This window comes from Lonchura striata, unplaced genomic scaffold (genome assembly GCF_046129695.1).
Source record: "Lonchura striata isolate bLonStr1 unplaced genomic scaffold, bLonStr1.mat Scaffold_177, whole genome shotgun sequence".
NCBI lineage: Eukaryota > Metazoa > Chordata > Aves > Passeriformes > Estrildidae > Lonchura > Lonchura striata.
In genome coordinates this window covers 98,719-115,282 of record NW_027461114.1, presented here as the reverse complement: position 1 = coordinate 115,282, position 16,564 = coordinate 98,719, and the positions used below count along the sequence as shown (strand labels likewise).

The 16,564-nt window shown below is 51.3% G+C and overlaps 1 protein-coding gene across 1 annotated transcript; it reads left to right on the top strand.

Annotated features, from left to right (window-relative positions):
• Positions 1–8,803: 8,803 nt before the first annotated feature.
• On the top strand, positions 8,804–9,736 carry LOC144248560 (olfactory receptor 14J1-like). The gene has a single exon (XM_077790660.1). It carries the CDS (start codon positions 8,804–8,806, stop codon positions 9,734–9,736), a length of 933 nt encoding a protein of 310 aa, XP_077646786.1.
• The last annotated feature ends 6,828 nt before the right edge of the window (positions 9,737–16,564 follow it).

Below are 16,564 nucleotides of genomic sequence, written 5' to 3'. Positions count from 1 at the left end.
AGGAACAGAGAATTCAGCTGGGAGACTCAGAGAATTCTGCTTCCAGTGATCATTTCTGGTCACACTGTCCCTTGTAGAAAGGTGACACCATTCCAGGCAGCCTGTACTGAGGAGGTGGTTCCTCAGTGGGGTTTGTTGTTTAGGAAACCTGCTCAGGCTTTTCCATTCTTTCCTTCCTAAGAGGAAAACTTCTCCTGGGCCTGTGTGCAAGCAGAGCCCTGAGGAGAGCAGGTGGGACACGGTGCAGTGGGCTGGGACATGGAGCTGCAGAGCTCAGGGACAAGATTCTGCTGCAGGGCACAGGGATGTCAGTGCCAGGTGGGTGATGTCAGACATGGTGAGGCTGGGGGTGAGGAGCAGCTTGTCCAAACAGGGTCAGCCGTCAAGGAGCTCATATTTCTACATGCCCAGACCTCCTCTGGAGAACTTCAGTGTCAAGGTCTCCTGGGGAATGCTTCTATCAGCTCTTCTCTGAACTGGGAAATAAGAAAAATACTCATTTGATTGAAGAAAAAAAGGTCATGAGGTGCATTTGGAAATATTCCTCCTTAACAGAACTCCAGACTGACTCCAATCAGCTGCAGAAGCCCTGGAGACTTGAAGAAAATTGAATGAAGACAAAGCACCCCTGATGGCTTCCTGTATTTTGATTATCCCCATCCTGGATTTGGGGTTGAGTCCAGGACCCTCAGGCACTGAGAGAAGGCTGAAGAAGCTGCTCAAGGAGTCAGGAGCAAAACTCCAAGTCCCTTGGAGCATCACTGGGCCCCACTGAGGGCAGGGACTGCCAAAGGCTCCCCAAGGACTGCTGAGAGCAGATCCTTGAGGCCAGGATTGAAGGGAGCCCAAGGCTCAGAGCAGGGAACTGCAATGCTGAGCAAGGCCTGGGCTGGCTGGGGGAAGCAGAAAGGCCAAGCCCTGAGCCCAGCCTGGCACAGCAGGGCCTATCCCTCATGGGTGGCTCGGGGCTGTTTGTGGGGCAGGGGGATGTGAGGGGCAGCAAGGACAAATGTCACAAATCTGTGTGACCGTGCAGATCTTCATGGATCCAAGGGGCCGGTGTGACACTGTGGGAAATTGTGGAACCAAGGGGATCATTGTGGCAGTGTTGGGCCCATGGAACCAAGGGGCCAGGGTGACACTGTGGAGCCTCATGGACACACGAGGCCATTGTGAGTCTGCAGGATTTAACACCCCAGAACACTGAAATGCTGGGGGTCACCAAAGGTTCCTTTACTTGAGTTTGGTGCACAGGAGAAACATCAACCTGATATTCTCACCATAGCCAGATGCAAAGGATATTCTTGGTAGGAAGGGACCCACAAGGATCATCAAGTCCAATTCTTTAGTGAATGGCCCACACAGGGATTGAACCTACAGCCTTGGTGGTACCAGCACCATGCTCTAACCAATGGAGCTAAGAGGTCAAAATGACACAAAATTTTACTGACAAAATATAGACAAGAATGGAACTTTACCTAAGGCTTTAATACAACACCCTCTTCAACATAAATCTCTTATCTTAGCATTAACTTCAGTAACTTAATTAATATAACCTAAAAACCTTTAACCCTTAATATGTTAATTTTTCAAAAAATGTTCCAGGTAAGTAGGATTAGAAAGAGGATAAATAGAGAACAACAGAAAGACAGGAGATCTATAGAAAGACATGTACACAAGCACCAACCTCATAGGTTCCAGCGTCGCTAACAGAGGAACCCCAGGAGAAGGCAGGATCCAGACCATGGACTGGCCTCGTGCTCCGGCTTTTAACCCCCTGGGCCTCCATGGGCCCGCCCCTGGGGTGGGACTGCCAGGTGATTGACCAATCAGAGTCAGGGTAGGCACCAGCTGCTGGTGTGTGATTGGTTGACAGCTCAGCCAATCAGCACCGCCCCTGCTGTGTGATTGACAGCTCTGCCAGGCCAGGCTGGGGGCGGGGCTCTGTCCCACCACAAACCAAGGCCTGACCCGCCCCCGGCCCCGCACGGGCATTCCGAGCATCCCAAGGTGTCTCGGGACATGGATCTCATCCAGCATCTGACAGTGACCACAGTGACATTATGGAACCTCATGGAACCAAGGGTCAATTGTGACAGTCCAGGTCCAAGGACACCACGGTGACACTGCAGAACTTCATGGAACCAAGGAACCACGGTGACACCATGATCCATCATGGAATCAAGGAGACCATTGTGGAACTCAGAGACCCCAAGGAACCAAGGGTCCATGGTGACCTTATGCAGCCGCAGTGTCACAGAGGAGCCGTTGTGACACAGCGAGGGCACACAGAGCTGAGGGGCCATTGTGACACATCAGGGCTTTGTGGAACCACAAAGCCATTGTGACATTCCAAGGCCTCATGGAAGCACGGGGCCATTGTGACACTGCAGAAGCAAGGGGAACATTGTGACACTCCAGGGCCTCATGGAACCAAGGAGACCATTGTGACACTGGGGGATCCCACAAAACCAAGGGAACATGGAACAGGTCTGGCTGCCTTGACCACCCAGGGGCCAATTCTCATCTGCCTATGAAACACTGGGACCATGTGCTTTTCTTTCTTATGGGAAAAAAACATTCACCTCAACTAGGATCACATGGCCAAAATTGGGCATTTGACGCCAGAATTCCCTATATCCAAGGATAGTTCCCAGATAAAATCTGCCAGGACCGACAAGTCTGGCTGGCCTTGTCTTCCTGAGGGCTGGCATTTATTTGCCTCAGAAACACGGGGGCTCTGTGCTTTCCTTCCTAAAGAAATGGCCAAAACTGAGATTCTACCTCCAAAATGCCATATGTCCAAGGATAGCCCCTAAACAAAAGGGGCCAAGAGAGCCAGATCTGGCTGGCTTGGCCTAAGACAACCTCTCATCTTCTTCCAGAACACTTGGACTTCACGCTTCTCTTATCCATAGGAAAAAAACCCATCCATCTTGACCAGGCGCCCATGGCCAATACTGAGAATACACCTCCAAAACAACATACAGCCAAGGATTTCTCCCAAGTGAAATGCCAGGAAAGACAAGTCTGGCTACCCTTGGACCCTTGGGGGCTGCCTCTCACCTGCCTTGAAACACTGGGGCTTGCTGCTTTCCTTCCTATGGAAAAGATCTGTCCTTATGTATGAAGAAATTACCAAAAATGGAATTCAACCTCCAAAATTCCCTATATCCAAGGGTTGCTTTCAGACAAAAGCTACCAGGACAGAGAGGTCTGGCTGCCTTAGGCCTCTAGTGGCCACCTTTCATCTGCCCCACAAACACCGGTGTTCTGTGCTTTTCTTCCCATGCAAAGAACAGCCCTTCTCCTCCGGGTGTCCATGTCTGAAACTAGGATGCCACCTCTAAATATCCCTATATTCAAGGGTTGCTCCCAGACAAAATCTGCCAGTACCATCAAGTCTGGCTGGCCTTGGCCTCTGGTGGCTGCCCCTGCCACAATGGGGCTAGGTCCTTTCCTTCCCATGGAGATCACTGTGACACTGTGGGCACCTCATGGAACCAAGGGGATCATTGTGGCACCACTGGAGCCCATGGAACCAAGGGGCCATGGTGACACCGCAGGGCTTCATGGACCCAGAGACCATTATGACTCTGTGGGGCCTGATGGAACCATGGAGACCATTCTGACCCTTCAGGGCCTGGTGTCACCAAGGGGGCATTGTGACACCTCAGGGCCTCCTGGAAGCAAGGGACCATTGGGACACTGTGGGGCCCCATGGAAGAGAGGGAACATGGACCAGGTCTATCTGGCTTGGCCTGCCAGGGTCCACCGGACAGGTCTGGCTGATCTTGGAATGCCAAGGGCTGCCTCTCATCAGCTCCTGGAGTACTGGGGCTCTGTGCTTTCCTTTATATGGAAAAGAACTGTCTGTCATTTCAGATGCCCATTGCTGAAACTGACACTCTGCCTAAAGTATTTCCTATATTCAAAGATATGTCTCAGAAGAAAATCTGGCATCTCTGGCTGGCTTTGGCTTCTGGTGATCACCTCTCATCTACCCCTAAAGAGTGGGGCTTTGTTCCTTCATTCATGTGGAAAAGAACTGGTCTTCATGTCCAGGGACCATGGCCAAAACAAGAATTAGCCACCAAGCCTGGCTGGGCTCATGGAACCATCTGTAGCTCCAGGCAGATATTGACTCTGCCAGTGCTGCCATCCTCCCTCCAGTGACAGAAAAGGACACAGGGCAGGCACACAGAGGAGCAACATGAACATACCGAGGGCAGGGAAGAGGAAGTTGAGTCCCAGATGGGAGGGATGAGGAGATGCCTTGATCTTGGGGCTGGAATACTCTGCTAAAGCTATGGAGAAGGATGTCATTGATACATCAGACTCTCTTTTTCCCTATAAGGCACTGAAAAGTATGGGGAGATGACTTGTTCAGCAAAGGCCTCCATGCTAAAGTAAGCAAATGTTGCAGTAGCTGTGATCCCATGAGAAGTTTGAACACTGAAAAGAGCAAAGTGATGAGACCCTGTGCCCCAGGGAGAGAAGAAGACTTCTGTTCCCAGAGATGAAGATGATTTCAGAAATAGATGAAGAGAACATTTGCTCTTAAACAGCTCATATTTAAACCAACACCCCATAAGCTGACATGGCCCATAAACACAATTGTGGGAAAAACAGTGAAAAAATGAGAGAGACTTCACAATTACAGATTTTTCTGAGCAGCTGCTATTCGTGGAAATGAAAAGAAATGCGATAACAGTTTTCTTGTGGAGAAGTCTCCAAAATATTAACAAGAGGAACTTATCTCCCTGAGTGAAGTCAAGAAAGACTATTCTAAAGGCGGTAAACGAAGGGAAAATTTTAGGTTTTGTCTCTATACATTGTCAGGTTATATGGAGAGAGGAAGTGTTCTGAAAGTTTTCTTCTGATTCTTATTGCTCTTTCTTTTAGTTACTGTTAATAAACTTTTATTTGCACCCTTTAAAAATTTAGAGCCTACTTTGCCTTTCTCCTAATCCTATCTCAGAGCAGGAAATGAGTAAGTATATTCCAGTGAGTGCACTGGTAATTAGCCAACACTGAACCCACCACACTAAATAATGCATTGGCCGAGAAATCTCAAATGGTGAACAAAAACCACTACAGGAATGTTCCTGATGAACTCCCCCGGACAAGAGGGAAATCAAGGCACAGCCATGGTTTTTCAGGACTTGCTTGATCCTACTGAGCCCTGTGGTGCATTTGGAGCTGAGCCCTGGAACCTCAGGGCCTGAGAGGAGATTGCACAAACCGTTCCAGGAATCAAAGTCAGAAGAAGACCCAAAAGTTTCTTGAGGCATATATGGGTCCCACTAAGGTCCATCCCCAGCACAGGCTCCTCATGGACTCCTTGGAAGAGAGAACTGGAGGCCAGGATTGCACAAAAACCTCTCAGACACTCAAAATGGCACAAAAACCTCTCAGTGTAAAAAGGAAAATCCAAAGTACATGAAAAAAGTTGAGTATCTTCGAGTATTAATGAGCCCCACTGAATGTCATTACAATGCTCTCAAGGGACTCTTTAAAGCAGATAATTGGGGCCATGATTCCACAAAGCTCTCACAGAGTCTGTATCAAAAGGGAAACACCAAGTACCTTAAAAGAACTGAAGTACCTTGAAGCATTAATGGGGTGCACTGAGTATTGTTAATTACAAAACCTCTACAAGGACTAATTACAGCAGATGATTGGAGGCCATGATTGCACAAACTTCTCAGAGACTCCAAGGCAAAAGCAAAAGCCAAAGTCCTTTGAAAAATCTGCAGTCCCTGGGAGCATGAAGGAGCCCCCAGGGCCATTCCTGACCAAGGCTCCCCAGGGACTCCTTCCAGCAGATCCTTGAGGCCACTGGGATGTGGGCATGGGGGGGATGCTGAGGGCAGGACCAGGGGTGACAGTGCCCAGCCTGGCTGGGGCTGTGCCAGGAGGCCCCAGGGCCTCAGGACAAGGTGTTTCCTCACAGCCCTTGGTGGCACAGACCCTGCTGTGCCCCAGGGCACCAAGACTTGGCTTCTCTTTGTCCCCACCTGGCATCAGTGCCTCCAGTTCTCTGCTCTGCCTGGGGCCTGGGGACACTTTCTCAGTCGTGTCCCTCAGAGGGACCCATTAAAAGTCCAAGAAACTTTGGAGTTGGATTGTGACTTGGAGTTCTGGAGAGGTTTCTGCAGCTCCCTTCTCAGGGCCTGATGTTCAGGGCCTGAGCACAAAGCCCCAGAGGGTCATTAAAGTCCTTGTGCTGTGTCTGTGCTGCTGAGCTGGGCCGGGCTCCTGGCACAGAGGGTGATCCTGGTAACCAAGCAGAGCTTCAAAAGCACATTTCTCTTGCTGAGCAGCTCTTCTGCCAGCCCAGCAGGGCTGGGGCACTGTCTGCAGCCAGCCCGGGCACAGCACAGAGGCACAGAGAGCTTCAATCAGTCAGGGCTGGGAAGGGGCTGAGAAGTGCCTGGGGCAGAATCACTGCCAGCCCTTGGCACAGGAACCTCTGGCTGCAGGACAATGCAGCTGCAGCTCCTGGAGAGATCTCCTAAAGCTGGAACATGCCAATGCCCACAGACCCTGTGAGTACAACTCTGAGTATTTCTGGGGCAGGGCAGGTGAAATGATCATGACGCTCTGACATGCTGAGGGCTTCTGATCTGACATATAATATTTCCAAGAAAGGGATTTTGATAAAACTGAGGAAATTTCCGATTACTTCGTATTCAGTTTCCTAATATTGGAGAATGTCTGGGTTAGGGGGATAAATATTAAAGATTTATTATGAATTATTAACAATTAAATTTGGCAAGTGCCTGAGGCATCCAAATTTTTGCTTTTAGTGATCAGTAGGTTCACAGGAGATCCCTAATGTACTTTCAGCCTCTCTGCCCGTGGACAGCAGCAGCAACAACTTTGCTGGATCCATCAGGCTCAGTCTGAGCTGTCCTTTCTCCAAGCTGCAAACAGAACCTGCCCCCAGCCAGTGCCCTGCAAACAGGCAGGGTTCTGTCAGGCCAAGGAGAGGGCACAGAGATTTGGGGTTTGGGAGTGCTGGCAGGGAGAGATCAGGCACAGGGAAACACCTGCAGGAGGAAAATCTCCAGGAAGCAGAGAGAAGATCAGGGAAGGAGAGAAAAGAAAACCCAGAAATGCTGAGGCAGGGAGAGTTTAGAGATGTCCAGAGGAGCCCCTCCAGTGCAGCCCCTCCCTCTGAACAAGCCCCCTCCCTCCTGTGCCCCAGCCAAGCCTCTGCCCTCAGGGCCGGGGCTCCAAGGCGTGTAGCCCCTCCTGTGCAGGCAGAGCTGCAGCAGAGCCGTGGGGCAGCTCTGCAGCCCCGGGCCCAGTTCCCTCTGCAGAGCACAGGGCTGGGAGCAGCTGCCCAGCACTGGGGGCTCTGGCAGGGGCACAGCTGGCTCAGGGTGACACAGCTGTCCCCAGTGCCCGGCTCTGGGCAATGCTGGCAGTGCAGCCAGGGAAGGAGCTGCACCTCCCTTCATCCAGTGCCATCAGAAGGACACTTGGAAATGTGCCTGGGATTTCAGTCCAAGCTGGGAGCTTCAATCCAGGGTGCAAACATGTCGTAGAGCATCTCTGAGTTATAAGATTCATGGGGAAAGGCAGAGGTGTTCTAAGACTGAAAATGCTTCTGGGTTGGTGAAATGAGCAATGTGAGTCCTTGGCTACAAATGTGGAGCTGGGCTGTGGTGGATCCATCTGCTCTCAGCTGTACCTGGGGGTTTTTTAGGGAATGTGGGAACTCAAAATGTCTCTTAGACATTTTTAGAGGTTCCAGGCCTTGGTCAGAAGCATTCTAGACCCTGGCAGACAGCTGAAAAACAACTGTGATTTTGAGTTTGAGCCATGGAATGAATTACCAACTTTGGAGGTGGAACAAGCAATCACAAAAGGTTAGATAGTATAGTATAAGTAGTTACGAAGTAGAGGGGAAATTTTTTTAGTATTGTACAGGGGGGTTTTAGTGCATGTACAGGGGGGTTTTAGTGCATGTACAGGGGGGTTTTTACTTTGTACATGGGGGTCAGAAGTTCTAAGATGGAGGAAAGTGGGCTGAACCCATCCTTCTTCCTTCTTCTTCCTTAACTCCATATTCTTGGTGATGTTGGCACTCACAGATTGGTTTAGAGTAGGAAAACACTTGGCAACGTAGGTAGTAGGTATTGGGGAATAATTGTAAACATGTTATACGTAATATATCTTATAAAAGATAGCAGCAACCCTGGGCGGAGGGAGAGACGAAGAAGACAGCAGATAGAGATGTGTGTGTGTGCCTCTACCCAGGCCACTGATCAAATAGCTGCAGTCCAAGAACATAATCTGTTAGATAACTAGCAATAAACTGCCTTGAGACCGAACAGCTAAGCCTGTGGAGTTTTTCTTTGGAAGCACGGGTTGGAGGAGGAATTTCACCACCACATGTGGCCCCAAAACAAGGCTGGGGTTCCCACAAGGGAAAATGTGGGAAGCTGATCATCCTAACCCAGAGAAAGGTTAAAGCCCAGAGTAATTCTAAAGAGGTCAGAATGTCAGAGCATATCCCCTCACTCTCCTCTCATCACTTTGCTGCACAGAACTTATTAATTTCTCCCTGAGTGCACCAGAAATGCTGAGGATTTCTGATTTCCAGGAACACCAGGGCTGATATAAGGGTGTTCATGAAGAAAACCCCAGAACTGTAGAACACAAAATACTGTCTATGTGTGTTCCAGGGGAGGGGGTATGGGAAATGGCTTTGATTTTGGTTACAGGCATCGCCTCTAATTCTTCACTGTCCCTTTCTCCATGAACAGGTGCCCATGTGCAGCCACAGCAAATGTCCAACAGCAGCTCCATCAGCCACTTCCTCCTGCTGGCACTGGCAGACACGCGGCAGCTGCAGCTCCTGCACTTCTGCCTCTTCCTGGGCATCTCCCTGGCTGCCCTCCTGGGCAACGGCCTCATCATCAGCGTCGTAGCCTGCGGCCACCACCTGCACACGCCCATGTTCTTCTTCCTGCTCAACCTGGCCCTCAGCGACCTGGGCTCCATCTACACCACTGTCCCCAAAGCCATGCACAATTCCCTCTGGGGCACCAGGAACATCTCCTACACAGGATGTGCTTCACAGCTCTTTTTCTTCATGTTCTTCATCTCAGCAGAGTTCTACCTCCTGACCATCATGTGCTACGACCGCTACATGTCCATCTGCAAACCCCTGCACTACGGGACCCTCCTGGGCAGCAGAGCTTGTGCCCACATGGCAGCAGCTGCCTGGGCCAGTGCCTTTCTCAATGCTCTGCTGCACACAGCCAATACATTTTCCCTGCCCCTGTGCCATGGCAATGCCCTGAGCCAGTTCTTCTGTGAAATCCCACAGATCCTCAAGCTTTCATGTATACATTCCAAAGTCAGGGCCCTTTCGCTTCTTGCTCTAAGTGCCTGTGTAGGACTTGGTTGTTTTGTGTTCATTGTTTTCTCCTATGTGCAGATCTTCAGGGCCGTGCTGAGGATCCCTTCTGAGCAGGGACGGCACAAAGCCTTTTCCACCTGCCTCCCTCACCTGGCCGTGGTCTCCCTGTTTGTCAGCACGTCCATATTTGCTCATCTGAAGCCCCCCTCCATCTCCTCCCGATCCCTGGATCTGGCCCTGTCAGTCCTGTACTCCGTGGTGCCTCCAGCCCTGAACCCCCTCATCTACAGCCTGAGGAACCAGGAGCTCAAGGCTGCAGTGTGGAAACTGATGACTGGATGCTTTCAGGAACATTAAACTCCAGGCCAAATTCTGGAAATATTTGTAATAAAAGTTGTCTTTAATATTTCTTTTTGGTTTCATTTTGCAGGTTCTTATTCTTTGTTTTACTTTTTTTCATATTATCCACAATAAATGAATTTTTCTGTGCCATTTCTCATTTTGTTTCTCTCCATGTTCCCTGTGGCCACAGACTGTGTCAATGATGGGCTGTACTCTTGGTGGCTTTAAAGTATCTAAAGGATCTCCCAGCAGAGTGTTCTGCAGAGATGCCCTTTGGTTGCCTTCTCTGGAGCTGCAGCAGCAATGTCTGTGTGCAGAGCTGGGGCAGATCAGGGCTGGCACAGCAGCTGTGCCCAGGAGCAGCAGCACTTGGTGCTGCCAGTGCTGCTCCCGTGGCCCTGCCCCGCTGCCCTGGTGGCCCTGGTGTTGATGCAGGGCCTGAGTGCTCTCGGGGCCGGGCACAGTCCTGGGGGTGGCAGTGCCGGGGCTGCAGCAGGGACAGGCCATGGGCACTGCTGGGGCAGCGCTGACGCCTCAGGCCAGGGCCTGGGGGCTCCAGGCTCCTTGCCCAGGCTCTCTCAAGAACACGGCCAGGCCAATGCTCAGCACAGAAAACCCCCGTGAGCAGCCCCAGGCTGTTGGTGTGGGGACATGAACCTGAGGCAGCACAAATGCCATCAGCCCCTGGGGCCAGAAAGGGCTGGGGACACCAGGGAAACCACTCAGCTTTGTCCTGGCCTCTGCAGTCAGCCAGAAAGTTTGTTCCCATCAGCTGGGAGTTTCCTGTCCCACTGCAGACGCTGCTGCTCAGAGCCAGAGCTGCCTGGCAGCCACCCCCAAACTGCCCTGAGCATTTCCTTGGCTTCACCTTTGCTTTCTTTACTCTTTCTGATATAAATTTCTTCCTCTTGCCCACCCCTGTTCCCACCCCTGCACACAGCCCATCCTTGTTTGACCTTTCCTCTCTGGCCCCACTCCCCATTGCAGTTCCTGACTTGGCACCATGGGAACATCCCTTGGGGAGCAGGATCATCCCACAAGTGCTGCAGGAATTGTCTGCAGGCTCCTGCAGTGCCTGGTGCTGCTCCCTTGCCAGAGGCACCCCAGGCCAGGGGGGCACATCTGGGCTGCTGTGTCTGGCTCTGGGGCTCCCTGTTCTGGGCAGTGAGGAGGAGCTGCAGAGGCTCTGCAGGACTGACAGGATGGGCTTTGGGGCTGTGAGGAGAAGCTGAGGGACCTGGGCTGCTGGAGCTTCTGAAGAGGAGGCCCAGGGCTCCTCCTGCAACTTCTCCAAGGGTGGTTTCAGAGAATCACAGAACCAGCAAGGTTGGAAAAGACCCTGGATATCATCAAGTCCAACATGTGCCCTGACACCACCTTGTCTCCCCTGAGTCTCCTCTTATCCAGGATCAACAACCCCAGCTTCCTCAGCCGCTCCTCACAGGACTTGTGTTCCAGACCCCTCACCAGCCTCGTTGCCCTTCTCTGGACATGCTCCAGCCCCTCCATGTCCTTCCTAAATTGGGGGGCTCAGAACTGGACACAGAACTCGAGGTGCTGCCAAACCAGTGCCCAGCACAGGGGAAGGATCACTGCCCTGCTCCTGCTGGCCACACCATTCCTGATCCAGGCCAGGAGCCATTGGCCTTCTTGGCCACCTGGGTACACTGCTGGATCATGTCCAGCCTGCTGTCCCTCAGTCCCTGCAGGTCCCTTTCTGCCTGGCTGCTGTCCAGCCACTCTGTCCCCAGCCTGTAGTGCTGCAGGGGTTGTTGTGGCCAAAGTGCAGGACCCGGCACTGGGACTTGTTAAACCTCACCTTGTTGGATTTGGGCCCTGGATCCAGCCTGTCCTGGGCCCTGTGCAGAGCCCTCCTACCCTCCAGCAGATCCACACTCCCAAATAACTTGGTGTCACCAGGGTTCCATGAGGCCCCAGAGTGTCCCAATGGACTCCATGATTCCATGAGTTCTCCCAGTGTCACAATGTCCCTTTGGTTCCATGGGACCCCTTGGTGTCACAGAGTTCCTTGGATCCTTGGGCCCCGCAGTGTCACAATGTCACTGTGGTACCCCAAGGCCCTGCAGTGTCACAGTGGATCCTTGGTTTCATGAGGTCTGGCAGGCAGCAATGCTCTCCTTGGTCCCACAGTGTCACAATGGCCTCTTGGTCCCAAGGGCCACCACGGTGTCAAACATGTTTCCTGCATTCCGTGAGTTCCTGAGGGGCAGCACTGGCCCCTCGGTTCCATAGGGCCCTGCAGGGTCACCATGGCCCCATCATGACACGAGGTCCTGCTCTGTCACAAAGCTCTGCATGGTTCCACAAGGCACTGCAGGGTCACAGTGGCCTCTTGGTTCCATGAGGCCTCAGAGTGCCCCGTTGAATTCCTTGGTGCTGCAGTGTCCTGGACTCCGACACTTCCTAAATTGGGGACCCCAGAACTGGACCCAGCACTCGAGGTGCTGCCCAACCAGTGCCCAGCACAGGTGAAACATGGATGAAAAATAAAAACCCCACAATTCCAATAAAGATTTGTAGGGAATGGTATGTTTATTTGCAGCGCTGGACACATGTAGGGACTCATCGCCCTTCAATGGACATGCACACCCCTAAGAAGTCCCAAAACTTTTTTATTACCCTTAATTAATTTCCATAGGCATAGAATTTCACAATAGGTTCATGCATATTCATTCTGATGATTTCATGTTACACTTACAGCTAGTTACACTTGTTTTTGTCTGAAAGTACAGAAAGAGCTCCTGGGTCACTCTGTGTGGTCTGTTTAAAGGCCCAAGGAGTCTTTCTTATCTGTTTTTAGTGTGGAAATTTGCATTCTTTCTCTTTAGCTGGGGCAACTTTGCTAGTGCTGCAGTTACCAGACTAAACAGCATATTTCACTCATGTTAGCAAGCTCAAAGGAGCACATTTCACCTAAATCCAAATGGATTTCTACCCTGTTAAATTTTCACTCTGTCTCGCAGGGGAAGAATCACTGCCCTGGTCCTGCTGGCCACAAGATTCCTGATGCATAGGAGCGCCAGGGGTTGGATGAGGGAAATGGTGGGGGGAGCGTAGGGACAAAGTGTTATTGATTGTCAGCCATGAAGGATCATGATTTTCATATGTATTCAGATTGCATAACAAGGTGCTGGGGGTCAATATTAATTGGATATTGCTGATATCAAGATATAAGTAGGAAAAGTTAAAAGGACAAAACAATTCTCTCTGCATTGTTTTCAATATAGTCTATCCACTTTGAAGACACTTCTGAAATCTGGTCCTGTCCTGACTGGGCCAAGGGCTACAGCATGAGCGATCTCCTGCTTGATCTGGGTGAAAGCTTGTTGCTGCTCAGGGCCCCAGTGGAAATCATTCTTCTTGCAGGTAACCAGATAAAGAGGACTCACAATCTGGCCATACTCGAGAATGTGCATTCTCCAAAAACCTATGGCACCTAGGAAAGCTTGTGTTTCCTTCTTGGTGCTGGGTAGAGACATCACAGTGATCTTATTGATGACCTCAGTTGGAATCTGACTCTGTCCATCTTGCCACTTTACCCCAGGAACTGGATCTCTCAGGCAGGTCCCTTGACTTTGCTCTTCTTGATGGCAAAGCTTCCAGCAGAATTTGGACAATCCTCTCTCCTTTCTCAAACACTTCCATTGCTGTGTTCCCCCACCAGTGATATCACTGATGTATTGCAAGTGTTCTGGAGCTTCACCCTTTTCCAGTGCAGCCTGGATCAGCCCATGGCAGATGGTGGGGCTGTGCTTCCACCCCTGGGGCAGTCGGTTCCAGGAGTACTGCACGCCCCTCCAGGTGAAAGCAAACTGAGGCCTGCATTCTGCTGCCAGAGGAATGGAGAAAAACGCATTAGCAATGTCAGCAGTGGCATACCACTCTGCTGCCTTGGACTCCAGCTTGTACTGGAGTTCCAGCATGTCTGGCACAGCAGCGCTGTGGAGTTACTTTATTCAAGCCACAATAGTCCACAGTCAATCTCCATTCTCCATCAGACATGTGCACAGACCAGATGGGGCTGTTGAAGGGTGAGTGGGCCTTACTGACCACCCCTTGGCTCTCCAGCTCACGGATCATTCTGTGGATGGGGATCACGGCATCCCGATTCGTTCAATACTGCCGGCGGTGCACTGTCGAGGTGGCAATTGGTACTTGTTGCTCTTCCAGCCTCAGGAGTCCTACTGCAGATGGGTTCTCTGACAGCCCAGGCAAGGTGTTCAATTGCCTAATGTCCTCTGCCTCTGCAGCAGCTATGCCAAAAGCCCACCTGAGTCCCTTTGGGTCTTTGTAACAGCCGTTCTGGAGGAAGTCTATGCCTAGGATACACGGAGCATCTGGGCCAGTCACTATAGGATGTTTCTTCCACTCCTTCCCAGTCAGGCTCACCTCAGCTTCCACCAGAGTCAATTGTTGTGATCCCCCTGTCACACCAGCAATGGAAACAGGCTCTGCCCCCACATGTCCCGATGGTATCAGAGTACACTGTGCACCAGTATCAACTAAAGCATCATATTTTTGTGGCTCTGATGTGCCAGGCCATCGGATCCACACTGTCCAGAAGATCCGGTTTTCCCGTGCCTCTCCCTGGCTAGAGACAGGGCCCCTCTAACACTGGTTATTATTTCTTTCCTAAGCCCACATGGTATAGGTACTTTCAAGGAGATCTGACAGATCATACCTGGCAGCTTGGTCATGGGAGGCTGAGGCTGCCTTCACTTTACTGGAATTCCCTTGGTCAGTGCTTCCCTCCTTGAGCTGACTCACCCACGCTGCCAGGACAGAAATGGGTTTCCCATCCCACCTTCCCATGTCTTCCCATGGTCACGCAGAAAGAACCCCAGGCCAGCCCGTGGGGCGTACCCTCTCTCTCTGGCTGGGGAATGTTGGGCTCTGACTTTGGGGCCTGTGACTTGCACTGGGGCAATGTGGGAACTGTTCCTCCTCACCTCCACCCTCATCTCCCTCATCTCCTCTTTGAGTTCCTTGCCCACAGCAGAGCCATGAGCCTGCACTGGGCCATGGATCATACTCTCACAATTTCTCAGCTGCTGGCAGCAGAGACCACTGTCTCTCAGCTGTTATCGGCATTAATCGTGGCAGTGAAGGTGGTGTACTGAGATGGCCCCAGCCTTGCCAGACTCCACAGCATTTGCTCTGTGCACCTGACCTTGTTGGGGTCAGTATCATGCTGTCCATCCCTCCCAAAGAGTACCTCCAATGCTGCCACTTCCCTCAGCTGTTGGATCCCTTCCTCAAGGGTTTCCCAGCACGTTCTGTGCTGGTGCTCCTGCATTCTCACCCTGTGGACAAACCTCTCTCTGACACTCATTAATAGCAGCTCTCAGAGGGAAAGGGACCCTGGCTCCCTTACAAAAATCTGATTCATACCTGAGCCTTGGGTTAAGGGTCCCAAATTCCTTGCCTCACCACCATCCAGCTGGACACCTGTACCCATGAGGTCTCAGACTTGAAGCAGTCAGGTTGTATAAGCCTCACGTCTCCATCGTACAATGTCCTTGTGCAGGTTACAGAGACTTTTGTGCGTCAGGGACTCGGTGATGATCACAACCTCTGGCTCCCCTGTGGGTTGTGAGGGCCTTCCCTTATCTGGGTGCTCTGATTCCATCTTAGACCTCCTTGTTTCTACAGGGGCGACTGCTGCTGGCTGTGGCTGCCTTTGTGGTTCAGCTGGAACCTGGACAGTTGTAACATCTGTGGGTTCCACTGCTGCCCCATCAGACTCTCCTTTTTTGGGGCAGGGGGAGGGCTTCTCACCAGCTGGGGAAATGCACTCCTTCAGCATCTCCTGCATCTCCCTCACCAGACCCTCACCCAGTCTGGGTGGTTCATATCTGGGGTGGCTGTGGGGCAGGGTCAGGCTCTGGGGCAGCAGCATCCCTGGTCTCTGGGGCCATGTCAGGTTCTGGGCTGGGTGTCAGGGTGGTTATCCAGGTTAATCTTCCCTTGTCTCTCAGTGCCAAATAGAACAGGGCTAACAGCAACACAGCCCCTGTATGATATCATTGGTATTTGGAGTGGATCTGAGCCCTTCACAAACTGGTGGGGCAAACCCAAAGAGATGGTTAAAGGGTTGGGAGAAAATTTCCTCTGGTGTCATTTCCTCACAGTAGGTGCCACTATTAAAGTAACCCCAAAAGCACACAGTCAGTGTGTGACAGCTGTGAATCCATGTGCCTGCTTCCCAGAGGAAGTTAAAGATCCATGAATTCTTCCCCTTATTCACCCATAAAACAAACCGGAGAACAGCCACAGCAGCCTTGGCTGTAGGAGCCGTGTTTAGATCAGGGCCTGCAAATGGAGAAATGCAGCCACGGTTCCGTGCCACCCAAACCAGGGCAGGCTGGAGCACAGGGTGCCGCTGAACGAGGTTTCTGTAGCAGCACACAGAAATTGGATTACTCAAGAACTGTTATTCCCTTTTTTGTTCCTGTGCCCTCGAGCCGCACGTTGGGTGCCAAAATCTGTCCTGGTTTGCAAAGACAGGAGTCTGCTAAGGAAGGCAGGAGCCTCCCCTGAAATGGGAAAAAAAATGTAGACCCCCTCCCTCTGAATTGCTATAAATTTGAAGTTAAGGGGGCTCTCAGGCAAAAATATGGGAGCAGGAATAATAGTTCTTTATTAGGGAAGAAAATTAAAAGATAAAATAAACAATGCAGTGAACCAACCTCAAAGAGACAGCAATTGAATACATCTTGCCTTGCAATCTAGGACAACAACTTATTCAGCATGAATCACATCCATTTACCACATGCCCCTTACCCACAGATATTGCCCACCTGGGACTGACATCCAAAAACA